Genomic DNA, 21,071 nt, shown 5'->3' with positions numbered 1-21,071 from the left:
TGTGGATCACACTTCTGCTACTCACTCACTCACCCTCAACTCATCGCACCATAACACAACATCACTTGAAGAGAGATCACACCGCTGTTTTTCTATCATTAGAACTCTTCAATTTGGATCACAACTCTGGTTCTGTCCCTTCCCCACCATTCACATCACAGGAATTTTAACTGTGTGTCACTGGATTGTTTATGTACTAGTCTTTTGGAATCCCATTGGTTGGACTGCTGGACTAGACCGCTGGACAGGACTGGTGGACAAGACTGCTGGACCAGACTTGAACCCCATGCAGTGTATAGTAGCCTGGAGCGATGTCATCTCTTCTCTCCCCCCGCAACGCAAAGGATCAGCCACGCACGACCAAGTCACTCTCTGACTCGTCTCCCACTACACCCTCGCTGACTTCCAGAGGCCTCAAAGTAAGAGCAGATTACATATATTTTCTATGGGCAATAACAAGGAAATGCCTAGGATGCTGTTAGGCTGCTGTTTGTAAACATTGCTATGTGCAGAAGCTCAGATAAAATGCAGTGCTTGACTTTTGACTACCATCATTTGTTTGGAGCACACACTATAGGTTAGTGGTTCCCAACCAGAGGTACTACAACCTTGGCCTATCCACAGGGGGTACTTGTGAAGACTCATGAGACCATAGGCCTACTGGTAAAATGCAGGAGGGGGTACTTCATGGGTACTCCAGGAACAGCAAACTCATTTGGTACAGTAATCAAAAAAAGGCTGGAAACCACTGCTATAGGTGTTATGCTTTTAAGATATCCAGGAAAAACTAGTTATTTTGAATATCTTTCTTTGTTTAAGCATAAATGTTGAAACCAATGTAAATGTTTGATGAGCAGACATCATCAGATTGTAATGGCAGATGGTGATGAGCCCTCTTGGGCCAGGTGGCTTATGTGGGAGTAAATTTGACTAAAGGAAAATTAATTTTCAGCATTGGCTGCATGCATGTAACTATTCAAAGATCATCTATTTCACAAAGAGGCTCTCTCTCTTTGTGAGAGAGATGTCCAATACAGCCTCAACATTTACTTCCCACGATGGGTCATATAAGTCCTGGATAAGTTTGGAGTTTCCATGACATCATCAGCTCTATGCTATTTTTTTCATCAGGCAGAAAGTTGCCTTGGAATTTTACTGAGAGGGGTCCTGTGTAACTCGAAATAACGAGGCAAATGACATATAAAACTCAGATTGGCATTGAAGATAGATATCTGACAAGATCAATAATATCAAACCCTTTGAGAAGCATGCTTTCAAGTGGGTCCTCCTGTTATCACTCTGGACAAGACTCTGGCAGCACCTTTTTGCACAATGAGCCAGGCAGCAAAAAATAAACAGTAAAATAAAAAAGAAATTGCAATAAGAAGTTAATCTCAAATGTTTACTCAAGCAGTGACACTGGTACTTTGAGAGAGAGTGAGCAAGAGAGCAAAATAGACCAAGACAGCGAGAGAAAAAGAGTGAGACAGCAAACAAAAGAATGAGGGAGCAAGACGGGGGGGAGAGAGAGAGAGAGAGAGAGAGAGAGAGAGAGAGAGAGAGAGAGAGAGAGAGAGAGAGAGAGAGAGAGAGAGAGAGAGAGAGAGAGAGAGAGAGAGAGAGAGAGAGAGAGAGAGAGAGAGAGAGAGAGAGAGAGAGAAGGAAAGATGGTGAGAGTACTTAGAGCTGGCTTGTACTGGAACGCAGACACAGTGTCTATCCCTCCGCTGGTCCAGTGGGAGAAGCTGACATTTTCCTATTGGGAAGAGCTGGTCAGCAGACAGTCCCCCATGGCATCTAACAGAGCAGGAGGGGATCACAGAAGAAGAGTCTGGGCGCAGGTGTGCAGAGGGAAGGATTTGATTGGTGTAATCAATATGGCAGTACTTTCACCTAGCCTACTAGAGAACCAGGTGGAGCTACAAGCATATTGTTTATACCCAAATCTACATGAAGTGCCTATGAGTTAGATTTTATAGGGGTTATTATTGACTGGGTTGGTCAGTGTTGGAAAGCTTGATAGACAGAGCAGGCCCTCTCTATCACACCAGCATCTCCCAGTGCTGGATCCATGATCCAAAGCAGAGCTTCAGGGGGTCAACAGCAAGCCTTATTTTAATGAGAGCTTACCATGGCTCCAAACACACAGACAGACTCTTCAATAAAAGAGAGTTGACAGTGTTGACCCAGACTGAGAGCTTGTTGATGTCTGATGGGAACCTTTGTGTTTTTACATGAGGCCCAAGACTAAATCAATGGACTGATCCCCTCCTCCTGGACCACCTTGAACAATTCAGTTTAATCTATATTTGTGGAGAGACTGGCCAACACTATAGATCCTAAAGGCGCCCGCATACTAGGTTTGGTTTACTCCTAGCAGAACTCGGCTAGGTGAAGCGAATATCTGTGACTCTCGTTGACCCTTAAAAGACTTTCACCTGAAAAATGAGAAAAGCGGCAATGTTACTGTTTTGGCCTCTAGCTAAAACATAGCCGGTTCCTCAAAATAGTATGAAATCAATAAATCTGTAAATTAATTTGGATTTTTTTGCCGACGAGGTCTTAGTCACACATTTTTAATCTAACTAAGATGTTAGCTGCAGTATTTTCCAAGTGGGGGAACAAAATGCAGGAAAACTAGTCGTCTCTCATTGAATGGCAGCATTGAAGAATTGAAGAATCCCGTCCATAGTTCTCACTCCTACTAGGAAGAGTAGGCTGTTGACCAATCACCTACGAAGGGGTCACCTATGAGGGGTCATCTACGAAGGGACGTAGAGTTTGGCTACCAAAGAAAATTAAGAAATAAGAAAATTCTTATTCTTGAGAGCAATAATAGGCAAGTGCACAAAAACAAGAGAAAATGCATATGATCTTACTTTGTTGACTTTATCCATTGACGTGATTTCTAGATGGCACAATAGTAATCGATGTTAAATGCCTTCACTCTTGCATGCCATGGCGTAAAAGCATACCTATTTGGCTTTGTTGGTTGACCTCTTGTAATTGCCTGACAAAGCGCTGGTCCGTCATGGTTCCCTAGTCACATCGAAAAGCAGCATGGGCTTCAAAATGGAAGTAGCCTGTCCACTGCAGCCTGAGAACACAGAGGTCAGGGCCTGGTCCAGATACTGTAGGAGAGTGACTGAGGATATATCACAGAATGAATGATTCGGTCTGCAGTGGAACACATCTCCTATTCTATCAGTAGTACTATTCTATCAAACAGTCCACATGGTCAGTGACCTGAACCCCATCGGACACTCAGTTAAAAGCATGGCGCTTGTAACGCCAGGGTCAAACAATGTATGCACATTTTTGCTTTGGATAAAAGCGTCTGCTAAATGGCATATATTATTATTATATATTATTATTATATAAAAGAAGCTCAAACAATGCCATTTTTGCAGGAGTGTCTCTTTAAGAACACACTCGTACACCCTGCCTCCAACCCTTCAGCAGGCAATATCCATCAGGATTCCCGAGCTAAGCCACTGCCAAAGTTATGACCTTTTTTGGATATGTTTAGTTTTTATCTCTGGCTCTCCAGTTAAATGCATGTGGCTGTTTCCTCAGTCCTTCTCTAACTTGGTGTGAGCTTCAAGTTTCATCCCAAGATGCCCTCTGCTGATAAGCGCATGCTTGGCTGCAGGGCAGTGTGAAGGTCTAAGTCTTCCGTGCGAGATCATAACTAGGGCCAGGGGATTTTTCCTGACCACTTGAAATGAAAATGAAAAACACCAGAATCCTTACGCAAACGGGTCACAAAGTCCTTTACAAAGCCTCATCTTGACAGCTCCGCTCTGTCATTTTAGAGGCTGGTAATATTGAGTGGTCTTATTGAGGTCACTCAAGTAAGGTCCAGAGCAGGGCTGAGGGAGATTCCACTGGCAACATTCAAACAAATAGGGGAGCAGACGTATAGTGGAGTTTATTGCAAACGGTAATAGAGTAATGCCTGTTATGGGTCTCATGCCCAGGTCTCCAAGCCCATAGGCAGGACTGCCAACCAAAGCTCCAATATGGGTTAACTTTTTAAGGAGGAATTGTAACAACCTTGGCAAGGTTCGTTACAATACAATAAGTATGACCCAGGCAGTTCTGTGAGTGTTCAGAATGTTGTCTTTGGGTCATGACTTGGACTGCAAATAATGGAAAATGGAAATTCAAACACATTCACTTTGAAGTTACTTTGTACCAATCACTTTGGTACAATATGCACAAGTATGTGGTACATCACAACTCTAAACACACACAAAAAAAAGAGATCATCAAAATGTCTCCTGTTTTAAAACCCTTAGCACATTCTCAATTGAATGAATACCACAAACAAATTCAGTCATTTGTTCACTGCACCAAATCACTCTTGCAATTTGCATACACACTCATTAATTGCTGATCACTGGCAACATTCTATTTTTTACATCATAAATGTATCAATTGATATCAATTCACGTTGGATGGTGAAACTAAATCATATATGGATGGGGCTGTAACTAACTACATCATCATTCTCCATCAGCCACTGTGCTTCAATAGGTAGCGTGTCCAATCAAAAAAATATATTTTGTGTGTGCGTGTGTGATATACATATACAGTGGGGCAAAAAAAGTATTTAGTCAACCACCAATTGTGCTAGTTCTCCCACTTAAAAAGATGAGAGAGGCCTGTAATTTTCATCATAGGTACACAGACAAAATGAGAAATAAAATTCAGAAAATCACATTGTAGGATTTTTTATGAATTTATTTGCAAATTATTGTGGAAAATAAGTATTTGGTCAATAACAAAAGTTTATCTCAATACTTTGTTATATACCCTTTGTTGGCAATGACAGAGGTCAAACGTTTTCTTTAAGTCTTCACAAGGTTTTCACACACTGTTGCTGGTATTTTGAGTTTTGAGTAGTTTGAGGTCAGGGCTTTGTGATGGCCACTCCAATACCTTGACTTTGTTGTCCTTAAGCTATTTTGCTACAACTTTGGAAGTATGCTTTGTGTCATTGTCCATTTGGAAGACTCATTTGTGACCAAGCATTTATTTCCTGATGTTGCTTCAATAAATCCACATTTTCCTTTAAATTATGCCATGTATTTTGTGAAGTGCTCCAGTCCCTCCTGCAGCAAAGCACCCTCACAACATGATCCTGCCACCCTTGTGCTTCACGTTTGGGATGGTGTTCTTCGGCTTGCCAGCCTCCCCCTTTTTCCGCCACACAACGATGGACATTATGGCCAAACAGTTCTATTTTTGTTTCATCAGGCCAGAGGACATTTCTCCAAAAAGTACAAATCTTTGTCCCCACGTGCAGTTGCAAAACGTAGTCTGACTTTTTTATGGTGGTTTTGGAGCAGTGGCTTCTTCCTTGTTGAGCAGCCTTTCATGTTATTTTGATTTAGGACTCGTTTTACTGTGGATATAGATACTTGTGTATCTGTTTCCTCCAGTTTCTTTACAAGGTAAAGACATTGTTGGAAAAATTGCTTGTCATGCACAAAGTAAATGTCCTAACAAACTTGCCAAATCTATTGTTTATCAAGACTGTGCTTGGAAAAAACAGCTTGATGTGAGTGATGCTAGTCGGGCGGGTGCCAGCAGCGAACGGTTGAAAAGCATGCATTGAGTTTTGCTAGTGTTTAAGAGCAATTGGAGGCCACGGAAAGAGTGTTGTATGGCATTGATGCTCGTTTGGAGGTTAGTTAACAAAGTGTCCAAAGAAGTATCAGATGTATACAGAATGGTGTTGTCTGCGTAGAGGTGGATCAGAGAGTCACCAGCAGCAAGAGCGACATCATTGATGTTTATAGAGAAAAGAGTCGGCCCGAGGATTGAACCCTGTGGCACCCCCATAGAGACTGCTAGAGGTCTGGACAACAGGCCCTCAGATTTGACACACTGAACTCTGTCTGAGAAGTAGTTGGTGAACCAGGCAAGGCAGTTGTTTGAGAAACCTGTGTGTGTGTGGTCCTCTTAGAGCCATGGGGGTTGGAATATTGGCTTTCTATCATAATCGATTCAACAGTTATCAGAGTTTTTAACCCTGTAGAATGGCCAGAATGAAGGTGACTAAATAAATCACTGGATGCCGGCTGGAATCTGTGCAAAAAAAGCTTCTGGCTACCTGACAAGCCCACTTTCCTGTTGAACTCATTTTAGGTTATCTGGTAAAACCACATCATATGTGGCTGTAACTACTACATCATCATCCTTTGTCAGCCAGTGTGCTTCAATACTGTAGGGAAACATGGAAATTGTCTCTAAATGTGCTAGTGCTACAATTTAAAAAATGTGGTGTAGTAACAATCCACTGCTGATAAGCCTATGATTTTAGCTAATGATACAGTAGCGGTTACAGTGCACGTCACATAGAAGTTGATCTTATGCAATGTTGCTTGGGTCAGAAATGGTGATGCCATGATGGATTGCGTTGTCCAGACCATGGAACGCTGGGAGAGACAGGAATTTCCTCCAGTGCCTCGACCAGCACAACTGGGGTTGTCTCCACCCGTTCTATCCGGAGAGAATTCCGGGGGGATGTGTCTCTCCCTTCCCAGGGAGTATGATGGAATGGCAGAACAGTGCCAGGGATTCTTCTTGCAACTGGACCTCTACCTGGCCACTGTGCACTCAGCTTCCTCAGGAGGGGAGAGAGTGGCCGCCCTCGTCTCCTGCCTCACAGGAAGAGCGCTGGAGTGAGCAAATACCGTGTGAAGAGAAGGAGACATGGTGCCAGACCACTTCGAGGATTTCACCCGTCGCTTCAGGTCCGTCTTCGACCATCCACCTGAGGGCAGATCTGCGGGGGAAGGCTCTTTCATTTGAGGCAGGGGACGAGGAGCGCCCAGGACTTCGCCCTGGAATTCCGGATCTTGGCCGCCGGAGCAGGCTGGAACGACAGGGCACTCATTGATCACTATCGATGCAGCCTACGAGAGGACATCCGACATGAACTGGCCTGCAGGGATGTCAACATTTCCTTCGCCCAAGTGGTGGATTTGTCCGAGGTAATCAGGGAGGCCACCATCTCCTTGGCCATGTTTATGCAGGAGGATCATGAGGAGAGAATCAGTTTCTTTCTCATTGACTCTCCTGCGTTTCCTGTGGTACTAGGCCTTCCCTGGTTGGCTCTGCATAACCCCACTATTTCCTAGCAACAGTGGACTCGCACGGGGTGGTCGCGAGAGTGCTTAGGGAAGTGTGTAGGGGTTTTCATTGGTGCTGCCACGGTGGAAAGTCCAGACCAGTGCACATCCCCCCCAGAATATGCCGATTTGGCAGACGCTATGCTTCCCAGGAGTCACCTGTATACCCTGTCGCAGGCAGAGATTGTGGCTATGGATACAAATGTCTCTGAATCCCTGCGCTGGGTATATTCGGCCCTCTATTTCACCCGCCTCCTCAAGTTTTTATTTTTTGTGAAGAAGAAGGATGGAGGTTTATGCTTGTGCATTGACTATATAGGTATCAAATCATGGTGAGGTACAGTTACCTGCTACCTCTTATCGCCACTGTGATTGAGTCAATGCATGGGGCGCACCTCTTCACGAAACTGGATCTCAGGAGTGCGTATAACCTGGTGCGTAACCAGGAGGGAGTCAAGTGGAAGACAGCGTGCAGTACCACCACAGGACATTATGAGTACCTTGTCATGCCGTACGGGTTGATGAATGCTCCATCAGTTTTCCAATCCTTTGTAGACGAGATTTTCAGGGACCTGCACAGGCAGGGTGTAATGGTGTATATTTATGACATTCTGACTTACTCCGCTACATGCGCCGAGAATGTGTCCTTGGTGCGCAAGGTACTCGGACGACTGTTGGAGCATGACCTGTATGTCAAGACTGAGAAATGCCTGTTCTTTCAGCAGGCCGTCTCCTTCCTAGGTTATCGCATTTCCACATCAAGGGTGGAGATGGAGAGTGACAGCATTGCAGCCGTGCTTAATTGGCCGACTCCCACAATGGTAAAGGAGGTGCAGCGATTTTTAGGGTTTATAATATATAATATATGCCAATTTTACTTACAGTCATGTGTGCAGATTTATCCGGGGTTTTTGAGCCAGGTTGCCGGGGTTTTGGCCAGGTTGCTAAACCCATTACCTCACTGCTGAATGGGGGGTCCTGTAAGGTTGTAGTGGTCGGCTGATCAATTCGGATCCCTCTTTGGCATTCATAGTGGAGGTGGACTCGTCCAAGGCTGGGATAGGAGCCGTGCTCTCACAGCACTCCCCTGTGCTTTCTTCTCGAAAAAGCTATGATGTGGGGGCCCGGGAGTTGTTGGCTGTGGTTGAAGCGTTGAAAGCGTGGAGACATTGGCTTGACGGGGCTAAACACCCTTTCCTCATCTGGACTGACCACCGCAACCTGAGGCAACGTCTCCCTCTGGTCATCCAGGGATCGGTCGGACGGTGCGCTGTCTGACTGGGAAGTACTGGTGGCCCACTTTGGCTAAGGACGTGAGGGTTTGTTTCCTCCTGCTCGGTGTGTGCCCAGTGTAAGGCTCTGAGTCACCTGACCAGACATAATTTATATCCCTTACCCGTTCCACAACAACCTTGGTCACATCTGTCAGTGACTTTCTTAACAGATCTTCCTCCCTCACAGGGAAATACCACGATCCTGGTCGTTGTGGATCGTTTTTCTAAGTCCTGTCATCTTCTCCCTCTGCCTGGTCTACCTACGGCCCTACAGACTGCGGAGGCCCTGTTTACACACGTCTTCTGGCACTACAGGGTGCCTGAGGATTTAGTGTCGGATCAGGGTCCCCAGTTCACCACGAGAGTTTGGAAGGCGTTCATAGAACATCTGGGGATCTCGATCAGCCTTAGCTCAGGTTTTTTCACCCCCACAGTAACGGGCAGGTAGAGAGAGTCAAACAGCATGTGGGCAGGTTTCTGCAGTCCTATTGCCAGGACCTGCCGCGGGAGTGGGCAGTGTTCGTGCCCTGGGCTGAGATGGCACAGAACTCGCTTCGCCACTCCTCCACTAACCTCTCCCTCTTTCAGTGTGTATTGGGGTACCAGCCAGTTCTGGCACCATGGCATCCGGGTTAGACCGAGACTCCTGCGGTGGACGACTGGTTTAAGTGTGCGGAGGAGACATGGGAGCCGCGTGTCGCCAGAAAACCAGTTTGGACCGTCATCGCAGTGAGACCCCGGGGGACTGGGTCTGTCACTCGACCCGTAACCTGCCCCTCCGCCTGCCCTCCCGGCAGCTGGGTCCGTGGTTTGTGGGGCCATTTAAAGTCCTGAGGAGGGTGAACGAGGTATGTTACAGATTACAACTTCCCTCTTATTATCGTATTAACCCCTCGTTCCATGTGTCTCTCCTCAGGCCGGTGGTGGCTGGTCCTCTCCAGGAATCTGAGGTGCAGGAGGTCCCTCCGCCCCCTTTGGACTTCGAGGGGGCCCCGGCGTACATCGTTCATTCCAGGCATCAGATGGGGGGCCTTCAGTACCTCATGGAGTGGGTGGGTACGGGCCGGAGGAGAGGTGCTGGGTTCCGGTTACAGATGTTTTGGATATTGAAATGCTGCGAGAGTTTCACCGTCGCTGGCCGGATCGCCCTGCACTTCGTCCTCCGGGTCGTCCTCGAGGCCGGTGTTGGCGCACCGCTTGAGCCGCGCCTCAAGTGGGGGGGGTTCTGTCACGATTTCCGCCGACGTCATCTCCTTGTTCAAGCGGCGATCAACGTCACCGGCTTTCTTGCCATCGCCGATCCATTTTTCATATATCTATTTGTCTTGTCTTGTTTCCATACACACCTGGTTTTCATTTCCCCAATCAATCCACTTATATTTAACCCTCTGGTTCCCATCATGTTTTGTGTGTAATTGTTTTGTGTTATGTGGTGTTAGTTTACACGCTTTACTGTTATGTTCAGTTTTTTGAGCGCGTTTGATTTATGTAGTGCTCTCGTTTTTGGAACAATAATAAAAGCGCGCCTGTTCATTATACTCTGCTCTTCTTCACTTGACTTCACCCCCTTACACCATTGACACAACATCAAAACCTCATCCCAACTGTAAACTATGGTGTAGGGTCATGGTTTGGGGCTGCTTTACTGCCTCAGGGCCTGGACAGCTGGCTTTCATCGCCGGAAAAATGAATTCCCAAGTTTAGCAATTAAGGTTTACTTACTAGTTTTTCCCTGTCAAGTGGCAAAACAAGTGGGAAACTCATCACGTGCACTTACTGTACTATGAAAACACAGCTAACCAAACAACAGTGCAGAGAATGGGCACTGAATTAAAGGGCAATTACACTCAAACATAAATTTCTTAGATTTTTCACAGAACTCAAAAGTAATCTCCTGATGTGGTTGAAGAATTGTTGTTAACACAGAAAATAAAATTGTTCTGTTTTTTCTATTTTAAAAAAGTGTGAAAAAACTGGGAAAACCAGAAAAAATTGGGGGAACTCCGAAACAAAACCGAGAAAATGGAATTTGGCCAAAATGTTAAAATGATTTTAAAAGGCCCTTCCAAAGTTGTTTGCTGTGCACATGACTGCACTTTTAGTGTGTGTCATCCTGCAGAACAGCATTTTGTGGAATTTTGAGGTCAGGTCCAATATTGGCTATACACCCAACATCCTAGAAATGTTTTAGTGTAATATATTATATCAAATTTAGCAGACTCTTTAATCCAAAGCGACTAATAGTCATGTGTGCATACATTTTTATGTGTGGGTGGTCCCAGCAATCAAACCCACTATCCTGGTGTTGCAATGCTCTACCAAGATGCATGACAAGGTTACAAAATGCTTTGTGAAGCATCAATTTAATATGATTTATAAAGCCTTTATTAAGCGCTGCTTATGCCACCCTTTATAAAGAACAGGTTTATGTGATATTTGACATAGTGGGTTATGTCACATTTGACATTGATGGTTATGTCACACGGTTATGCCACATTTATGAACCCTTTATTTAGGTAGCCTAGGGGTTAAGAGCATTGATCCAGTAACCCAATGGTTGCTGGTTTGGATCCAGAGCCAACTATGTGAAAAATCTGCCAATGTGCCCTTGAGCAAGGTACTTAAACTCAAATTGTTCCTGTAAGTTACTCTGGATAAGAGTGTGTGCTAAATTGTGTAAATGTAAAAAATCATAATTGCATAATAGATGATTCGTGACACATGTATGTAGTGTTTATGAAGGCTTTATGAAGCCTTTATAAACTGCACGTCACTTAAAGCGGGACCAAAAAATGTATTTAAGTGTCACTCCACAATAATACAAAATACTTACTGTTTTTAACCACATTGCTGACCACTCAAATTTCATTTTGAGACACTTAAAAACAATCATAATCAAACATGGTGGCATCGTCTATAATGTATTACATCTATACACATAGCTGCAAAGTACAGTGGATAAAATAACTATTAGGCACGTCTCCATTGGAGGATAAGGCTTTGGGCATTTACATAATTGTTATCTGATAAAATGTCACAATTTGTTATTTTCATCAAGATCGTTAACATTTTCATTTTAGCTAGACAGCTGATACCACAAAATTAGGAATGATATATTTTTTATAACCCACAGTAAAGCAATGCATTAGCTTCAGTTTCAATGGAACCATCGCTACAAAAAGTATATGCACGTTTATCAAGGGACATGTTTACAATATTTTAATTATGTATAGAGTACAACTTCAACTGTCTAACCAGAACAGCATTCGATTTATATGGATTTGGCTGTCCAACCACACACTATCAGTCACAGCTCTCTTGGTAAGGTTCTGTCTTCAAGTCTCCAGTGAATGATGAAGTCGCTTCCATCTATGTCATGTGTTCCAGGTTATGGACCGGTGCCACCTGACTGCAGGAGGGGTGGATTGCATGACACTCCATCCTGGATATGACAGTTTACCTCAAATCCAGACCCCTTGACCTTTTACACATTTTGATACATTACAGCCTTATTCTAAAAGGGATAAAATACATTTTGTCCTTCATTAATCTACACACAATACTCCACAATGACAAAGTGAAAACAGGTTTTTAGAAATGTTTTAGAAATCGCTGCCAAAGGTGCATCAACAAAGTACTTAGTTAAGGGTCTGGATATTTGTGAAAGTGATATTTCAGTTTTTCCTTTTATATTTTTAAAAATAAAAATAAAATAAAAAAAATAAAATATAAAAATTATAAAATATAAATAAAAAAATAAATAATTTTCTTTGTCATTATGGGGTATTGTGTGTGTATATTGAGGAAAATAAACAACTTAATACATTTTAGAATAACTTAATTGGCATACTGGTTATTGTCTGTAATTTTGGATGACTGACGTGCCCAAAGTAAACTATCTGTTACTCAGGCCCAGAAGCTAGGATATGCATATACCTGGTAGCATTGGCTAGAAAACACTGAAGTTTCTAAAACTTTTAAAATAATGTCTGAGTATAACAGAACTGATTTGGCAAGCAAAAACCAGAGGAAATCCATCCGGAATGTCTTTATTTTGAGGTCACAGTCCATTTCAAATCAGATTGTATTTGTCACATACACATGGTTAGCAGATGTTAATGCGAGTGTAGTGAAATGCTTGTGCTTCTAGTTCTGACAATGCAGTGACAATCGAGTAATCTAACCTAACAATTCCACAACAACTACGTTATACACACAGTGTAAAGGAAGGAAAGAATATGAACATAAAAATATATGAATGAGTGATGGTACAGAGCGGCATAGGCAAGATACAGTAGATGTATATACATATGAAATTAGTAATGTAGGGTATGTAAACATTATATGAAGTGGCATTGTTTAAAGTGGCTAGTGATACATTTTTTACATCAATTTTTATGTTATTAAAGTGGCTGGAGTTCAGTCAGTATGTTGGCAGCAGCCACTCAATGTTAGTGGTAGCTGTTTAATAACATTCTGATGGCCTTGAGATAGAAGCTGATTTTCAGTCTCTCGGTCCCTGCTTTGATGCACCTTTACTGACCTCGCCTTTTGGATGATAGCTGGGTGAACAGGCAGTGGCTCGGGTGGTTGTTGTCCTTGATGATCTTTATGGCCTTCCTGTGACATCGGGTGGTGTAGGTGTCCTGGAAGGCAGGTAGTTTACCCCCGGTGATGCGTTGTGCAGACATCACTACCCTCTGGAGAGCCTTACAGTTGTGGGCGGACCAGTTGCCGTACCAGGCGGTGATACAGCCCGACAGGATGCTCTCGATTGGGCATCTGTAAAATTTTGTGAGTGCTTTTGGTGACAAGCCAAATTTCTTCAGCCTCCTGAGGTTGAAGAGGCGCTGCTGCGCCTTCTTCACCACGCTTTCTGTGTGGGTGGACCAATTTAGTTTGTCCGTGATATGTACGCTGGGGAACTACGCTCTCCACTACTGTCCCGTCGATGTGGATAGGGGGGTGCTCCCTCTGCTGTTTCCTGAAGTCCACTATCATCTCCTTTGTTTTGTTGATGTTGAGTGTGAGATTATTTTCCTGACACCACACTCCGAGGGCCCTCACCTCCTCCCTGTAGGCCGTCTCATCATTGTTGGTAATCAAGCCTAACACTGTAGTGTCGTCTGCAAACTTGATGATTGAGTTGGAGGCGTGCAAGGCCACGCAGTCGTGGGTGAACAGGGAGTACAGTAGAGGGCTCAGAACGCACCGTTATGGGCCCCAGTGTTGAGGATCAGCGGGGTGAAGATGTTGTTACCTATCCTCACCACCTAGGGGTGGCCCGTCGGGAAGTCCAGTACCCAGTTGCAGTCAGACCCAGGGTCTCGAGCTTGATGACGAGTTTGGAGGGTACTATGGTGTTAAATGCTGAGCTGTAGTCGATGAACAGCATTCTCACATAGGTATTCCTCTTGTCCAGATGGGTTAGGGCTGTGTGTGGTTGCGATTGCGTCGTCTGTGGACCTGTTGGGGCAGTAAGCAAATTGGAGTGGGTCTAGGGTGTCAGGTAGGGTGGACGTGATATGGTCCTTGACTAGTCTCTCAAAGCACTGGCAAAAGGTCGCAAAGTTCAAGGGGGCCGAATACTTTCGCAAGGCACTGTATACTGTCTTCAAGCGGTCCGAGAAGAACAAAGGCAGCAGCTCGAAAATGAGGGAGCTGGATCAGGGTCAGGACAGGCAAAGAAGTCAGAACTAGGAAAAGCAAAAACTAGAGCACAGGAAACACTGGAAAATGTTGGTAGGACTTGACAAGACAAATTGGAAACAGATAAATAAAAAATGCAGGTATAAATACACAGGGGATAATTAGGGGAAATGGGAGACAACTGGTGGGGGGTGGAGACGAACACAAAGACAGGTGGAACAGATCAGGGTGTGACAGAGGATTAGTGTGGTGCAGGTGTTGTTGCCTACCTTCACCACTTGGGGTCAGCCCGTCAGGAAGTTCAGGACCCAGACCCAGGGCCCTGACTTTAGTGATTAGCTTGGAAGCCACTATAGTGTTGAAGGCTGAGCTACAGTCGATGAACAGCGTTCTTTTATAGGGGTTTCCCTTGTCCAGGTGGGATAGGGCAGTGTGCAGTGCAATGGCGATTGAGTCATCTACGGATCTGTTTATTTTTTTATCCTTTATGTAACTAGCCAAGTCAGTTATGAACAAATTCTTATTTACAATGACGGCCAACAGCGGCCAAACCCGGATGACGCTGGGCCAATTGTGCTCCGCCCTATTGGACTCCCAATCCGGCTGTTTGTGATACAGCCTGGAATCAAACCAGGGTGTCAGTAGTGACGCCTCTAGCACTGAGATGCAGTGCCTTAGACCTCTGCGCCACTCGGGCGGTATGCGAATTGTAGTGGGTTGTCAGGTAAGATGGAGGTGATATGGTCCTTAACTAGCATCTCAAAGCACTTCATGATGACATAAATGAGTGCTACAGGGTGATAGTTATTTAGTTCAGTTACTGTCCCTTACTTTCTTGAGTACAGTAACAATGGTGGACATCTTGAAGGAAGTGGGGACAACAAACTGGGATATGGAGAGATTGAATATGTCCGTAAACACTCCAGGCAGCTGGTCTGCACATGGTCTGAGGACGTGGCTTCAGATGACGTCTAGGTCGGCAGCCTTACAAGGGTTAACATGCTTAAATGACTATGTATGAGTATGTTCTATAGTTGCCACGGTGCCCTAGTATCAGCCTCAGCAGAGAGCTCCTATCAATGTGTAAATATTTAGTCATCTGTAGGTGTTTTTAAATCAGCTCTTTTGTTTTTGATAACATTGAGTTTAATTGCATATACTGTATCTGGTGTATTTGAGCCATGGATTTGCAGATTGACAGGTTGACAATTTTAGGCTTGGCTAGCTAGCTAGCGAAATTGTGTAATGTTTTTGTTTGCAAAAACATCTGGACACAGTACCAGCTATTCCGAGAACAACATTTGAGGAGTTACCTGAAACGGGAGAGGAATGGCAGATGGAGGAATACAGCAGTGCTGAGACAGGGCTCGTAGCGAGGACAACTGGGTACTATTCTGAATTTTGTGTTGAAGAGCTTTCTGGCACTCAGAGGTGTTGAGGCATCACCCAAGTGGGTGCTACACAGAGTGGAAGAGGAGAAGTATCATTGCTATGCAGACGACACACAACTAATCTTCTCCTTTCCCCCTTCTGATGACCAGGTGGCGAATCGCATCTCTGCATGTCTGGCAGACATATCAGTGTGGATGACGGATCACCACCTCAAGCTGAACCTCGGCAAGACGGAGCTGCTCTTCCTCCCGGGGAAGGACTGCCCGTTCCATGATCTCGCCATCACGGTTGACAACTCCATTGTGTCCTCCTCCCAGAGCGCTAAGAACCTTGGTGTGATCCTGGACAGGGTGTTGTGATCCTGGACAACACCCTGTCGTTCTCAACCAACATCAAGGCGGTGGCCCTCACACAGGAAGCGGCGCAGGTCCTAATCCAGGCACTTGTCATCTCCCGTCTGGATTACTGCAACTCGCTGTTGGCTGGGCTCCCTGCCTGTGCCATTAAACCCCTTCAACTCATCCAGAATGCCGCAGCCCGTCTGGTGTTCAACCTTCCCAAGTTCTCTCACGTCACCCCGCTCCTCCGTTCTCTCCACTGGCTTCCAGTTGAAGCTCGCATCCGCTACAAGACCATGGTGCTTGCCTACGGAGCTGTGAGGGGAACGGCACCTCAGTACCTCCAGGCTCTGATCAGGCCCTACACCCAAACAAGGGCACTGCGTTCATCCACCTCTGGCCTGCTCGCCTCCCTACCACTGAGGAAGTACAGCTCCCGCTCAGCCCAGTCAAAACTGTTCGCTGCTCTGGCCCCCCAATGGTGGAACAAACTCCCTCACGACGCCAGGACAGCAGAGTCAATCACCACCTTCCGGAGACACCTGAAACCCCACCTCTTTAAGGAATACCTAGGATAGGATAAGTATTCCCTCTCACCCCCCCCTTTAAGATTTAGATGCACTATTGTAAAGTGACTGTTCCACTGGATGTCATAAGGTGAATGCACCAATTTGTAAGTCGCTCTGGATAAGAGCGTCTGCTAAATGACTTAAATGTAAATGTAAATGACAGCTTTGTACACTCTTGGCATTCTCTCAACCAGCTTTGTGAGGTAGTTACCTGGAATGCATATCAATTTACCGGTTGTGCATTGTTAAAAGTTCATTTGTGGCATTTCTTTCCTTCTTAATGAATGTGTTTCTGCCAATGTGTTGTGTTGTGGCAAGGGAGCGATGATACACAGAAGACGGACCTATTTGGTAAAAGACCAAGTCCATATTATGGCAAGAAATTCTCAAATAAGCAAAGAGAATTGACAGTCCATGGTTATTTTAAGAAATGATAGTCAGTCAATCTGGATAACTTAAAGTACTTTGAAAGTTTCTTCAAGTGCAGTCGTAAAAACCATCAAGAGCTATAATGAAACTGTCTCTCATGAGGACCGTGTCATGCAGGTGAAAGAGGACCCAAAAGCGACTTGGCGAAAACAGAGTCTTTAATCCAGTAAAGTGAATACAAACAAAAAAACACAACTTTCACTCGAAATGACGAGGACAAACTGGAGACTCGATCTTGAACAGCAGGTGAACAGCAGGTTGCCTCGGGAAGGCACTCGAACCAGACAGACTCAGACACCTGCTCACCACGCAGCATCTGAGGAAAACACGACACGACAGGGCGATACACAATCACAGCACGGTGAATTCTAAACAAGGAACCGACAGGACAGGAACGGAACACAAAGGAAGAAATAGGGACTCTAATCAGGGGAAAGGATCGGGAACAGGTGTGGGAAGACTAAATGATTGATTAGGGGAATAGGAACAGCTGGGAGCAGGAACGGAACGATAGAGAGAAGAGAGAGCGAGAGAGTGAGAGAGGGAGGGGGAGAGAGAGGGATAGAAAGAGGGAAAGAACCTAATAAGACCAGCAGAGGGAAACGAATAGAATGGGGAGCACAGGGACAAGACATGATAATAAATGACAAACATGACAGTACCCCCCACTCACCGAGCGCCTCCTGGCGCACTCGAGGAGGAATCCTGGCGGCAACGGAGGAAATCATCAATGAGTGAACGGTCCAGCACGTCCCGAGACGGAACCCAACTCCTCTCCTCAGGACCGTAACCCTCCCAATCCACTAAGTATTGGTGACCCCGTCCCCGAGAACGCATGTCCATGATCTTATGTACCTTGTAAATAGGTGCGCTCTCGACAAGGACGGGAGGGGGGAGGGAAGACGAACGGGGGTGCGAAGAAAGGGCTTAACACAGGAGACATGGAAGACAGGATGGACGCGACGAAGATGTCGCGGAAGAAGCAGTCGCACAGCGACAGGATTGACGACCTGGGAAACACGGAACGGACCAATGAACCGCGGAGTCAACTTACGAGAAGCTGTCGTAAGAGGAAGGTTGCGAGTGGAAAGCCACACTCTCTGGCCGCAACAATACCTTGGACTCTTAATCCTGCGTTTATTGGCGGCTCTCACAGTCTGTGCCCTGTAACGGCAAAGTGCAGACCTCACCCTCCTCCAGGTGCGCTCACAACGTTGGACAAACGCTTGAGCGGAGGGAACGCTGGACTCGGCAAGCTGGGATGAGAACAGAGGAGGCTGGTAACCCAGACTACTCTGAAACGGAGATAACCCGGTAGCAGACGAAGGAAGCGAATTGTGAGCGTATTCTGCCCAGGGGAGCTGTTCTGCCCAAGACGCAGGGTTTCTGAAAGAAAGGCTGCGTAGTATGCGACCAATCGTCTGATTGGCCCTCTCTGCTTGACCGTTAGACTGGGGATGAAACCCGGAAGAGAGACTGACGGACGCACCAATCAAACGACAGAACTCCCCAAAACTGTGACGTGAATTGCGGGCCTCTGTCTGAAACGGCGTCTAACGGGAGGCCATGAATTCTGAATACATTCTCGATAATGATTTGTGCCGTCTCCTTAGCGGAAGGAAGTTTAGCGAGGGGAATGAAATGTGCCGCCTTAGAGAACCTATCGACAACCGTAAGAATCACAGTCTTCCCCGCAGACAAAGGCAGACCGGTAATGAAGTCTAGGGCGATGTGAGACCATGGTCGAGAAGGAATGGGGAGCGGTCTGAGACGACCGGCAGGAGGAGAGTTACCCGACTTAGTCTGCGCGCAGTCCGAACAAGCAGCCACGAAACGGCGCGTGTCACGCTCCTGAGTCGGCCACCAAAAGCGCTGGCGAATAGACGCAAGAGTGCCTCGAACACCGGGATGACCAGCTAACTTGGCAGAGTGAGCCCACTGAAGAACAGCCAGACGAGTGGAAACAGGAACGAAAAGGAGGTTACTAGGACAAGCGCGCGGCGACGCAGTGTGCGTGAGTGCTTGCTTAACCTGTCTCTCAATTCCCCAGACAGTTATCCCGACAACACGCCCATAAGGAAGAATCCCCTCGGGATCAGTAGAAGCCACAGAAGAACTAAACAGACGGGATAAGGCATCAGGCTTGGTGTTCTTGCTACCCGGACGGTAAGAAATCACAAACTCGAAACGAGCGAAAAACAACGCCCAACGAGCTTGACGGGCATTAAGTCGTTTGGCAGAACGGATGTACTCAAGGTTCTTATGGTCTGTCCAAACGACAAAAGGAACGGTCGCCCCCTCCAACCACTGTCGCCATTCGCCTAGGGCTAAGCGGATGGCGAGCAGTTCACGGTTACCCACATCATAGTTGCGCTCAGATGGCGACAGGCGATGAGAAAAATAAGCGCAAGGATGAACCTTATCGTCAGACTGGAAGCGCTGGGATAGAATGGCTCCCACGCCTACCTCTGAAGCGTCAACCTCGACAATGAATTGTCTAGTGACGTCAGGAGTAACGAGGATAGGAGCGGACGTAAAACGTTCTTTTAGAAGATCAAAAGCTCCCTGGGCGGAACCGGACCACTTAAAACACGTCTTGACAGAAGTAAGAGCTGTGAGAGGGGCAGCAACTTGACCGAAATTACGAATGAAACGCCGATAGAAATGAGCGAAACCTAAAAAGCGCTGCAACTCGACACGTGACCTTGGAACGGGCCAATCACTGACAGCTTGGACCTTAGCAGAATCCATCTGAATGCCTTCAGCGGAAATAACGGAACCGAGAAAAGTAACGGAGGAGACATGAAAAGAGCACTTCTCAGCCTTTACGTAGAGACAATTCTCTAAAAGGCGCTGTAGAACACGTCGAACGTGCTGAACATGAATCTCGAGTGACGGAGAAAAAATCAGGATATCGTCAAGATAGACAAAAACAAAGATGTTCAGCATGTCTCTCAGAACATCATTAACTAATGCCTGAAAAACAGCTGGCGCATTGGCGAGACCGAACGGCAGAACCCGGTACTCAAAATGCCCTAACGGAGTGTTAAACGCCGTTTTCCACTCGTCCCCCTCTGTGATGCGCACGAGATGGTAAGCGTTACGAAGGTCCAACTTAGTAAAGCACCTGGCTCCCTGCAGAATCTCGAAGGCTGATGACATAAGGGGAAGCGGATAACGATTCTTAACCGTTATGTCATTCAGCCCTCGATAATCCACGCAGGGGCGCAGAGTACCGTCCTTCTTCTTAACAAAAGAACCCCGCCCCGGCCGGAGAGGAAGAAGGCACTATGGTACCGGCGTCAAGAGACACAGACAAATAATCCTCGAGAGCCTTACGTTCGGGAGCCGACAGAGAGTATAGTCTACCCCGAGGAGGAGTGGTCCCCGGAAGGAGATCAATACTACAATCATACGACCGGTGAGGAGGAAGGGAGTTGGCTCGGGACCGACTGAAGACCGTGCGCAGATCATGATATTCCTCCGGCACTCCTGTCAAATCGCCAGGTTCCTCCTGAGAAGTAGGGACAGAAGAAACGGGAGGGATGGCAGACATTAAACACTTCACATGACAAGAAACGTTCCAGGATAGGATAGAATTACTAGACCAATTAATAGAAGGATTATGACATACTAGCCAGGGATGACCCAAAACAACAGGTGTAAACGGTGAACGGAAAATCAAAAAAGAAATAGTCTCACTGTGGTTACCAGATACTGTGAGGGTTAAAGGTAGTGTCTCAAATCTGATACTGGGAAGATGACTACCATCTAAGGCGAACATGGGCGTAGGCTTCTCTAACTCTCTGAAAGGAATGTCATGTTTCCGAACCCATGCTTCGTCCATGAAACAACCCTCAGCCCCAGAGTCTATCAAGGCACTACATGTAGCACCCGAACCGGTCCAGCGTAGATGGACCGACAAAGTAGTACAGGATTTTGATGGAGAGACTTGAGTAGTTGCGCTCACCTGTAGCCCTCCGCTTACAGATGAGCTCTGGCTTTTACTGGACATGAATTAACAAAATGTCCAGCAACTCCGCAATAGAGGCACAGGCGGTTGGTGATCCTCCGTTCCCTCTCCTTAGTCGAGATGCGAATCCCTCCCAGCTGCATGGGCTCAGTCTCTGAGCCAGAGGAGGGAGATGGTTGCGATGCGGAGCAGGGAAACACCGTTGATGCAAGCTCTCTTCCACGAGCCCGGTGACGAAGATCTACCCGTCGTTCTATGCGGATGGCGAGAGCAATCAAAGAGTCCACATCTGAAGGAACCTCCCG

At 46.2% G+C, this 21,071-nt stretch overlaps 1 protein-coding gene across 1 annotated transcript in view; it reads left to right on the top strand.

Annotated features, from left to right (window-relative positions):
* The window catches only part of LOC124031611 (protein phosphatase 1 regulatory subunit 12B-like), a 50,285-nt gene continuing 29,214 nt past the window's right edge, over positions 1-21,071 (top strand). The window contains exon 1 of the mRNA XM_046343075.1: positions 1-419. Coding sequence (XP_046199031.1) covers positions 312-419 — 108 coding nt within the window. The 5' untranslated portion in view covers positions 1-311. The remainder of the gene's footprint in view (positions 420-21,071) is intronic.

The sequence above is a fragment of the Oncorhynchus gorbuscha genome, linkage group LG03 (assembly GCF_021184085.1).
Source record: "Oncorhynchus gorbuscha isolate QuinsamMale2020 ecotype Even-year linkage group LG03, OgorEven_v1.0, whole genome shotgun sequence".
NCBI lineage: Eukaryota > Metazoa > Chordata > Actinopteri > Salmoniformes > Salmonidae > Oncorhynchus > Oncorhynchus gorbuscha.
This window is presented reverse-complemented; position numbering and strand designations above follow the sequence as displayed.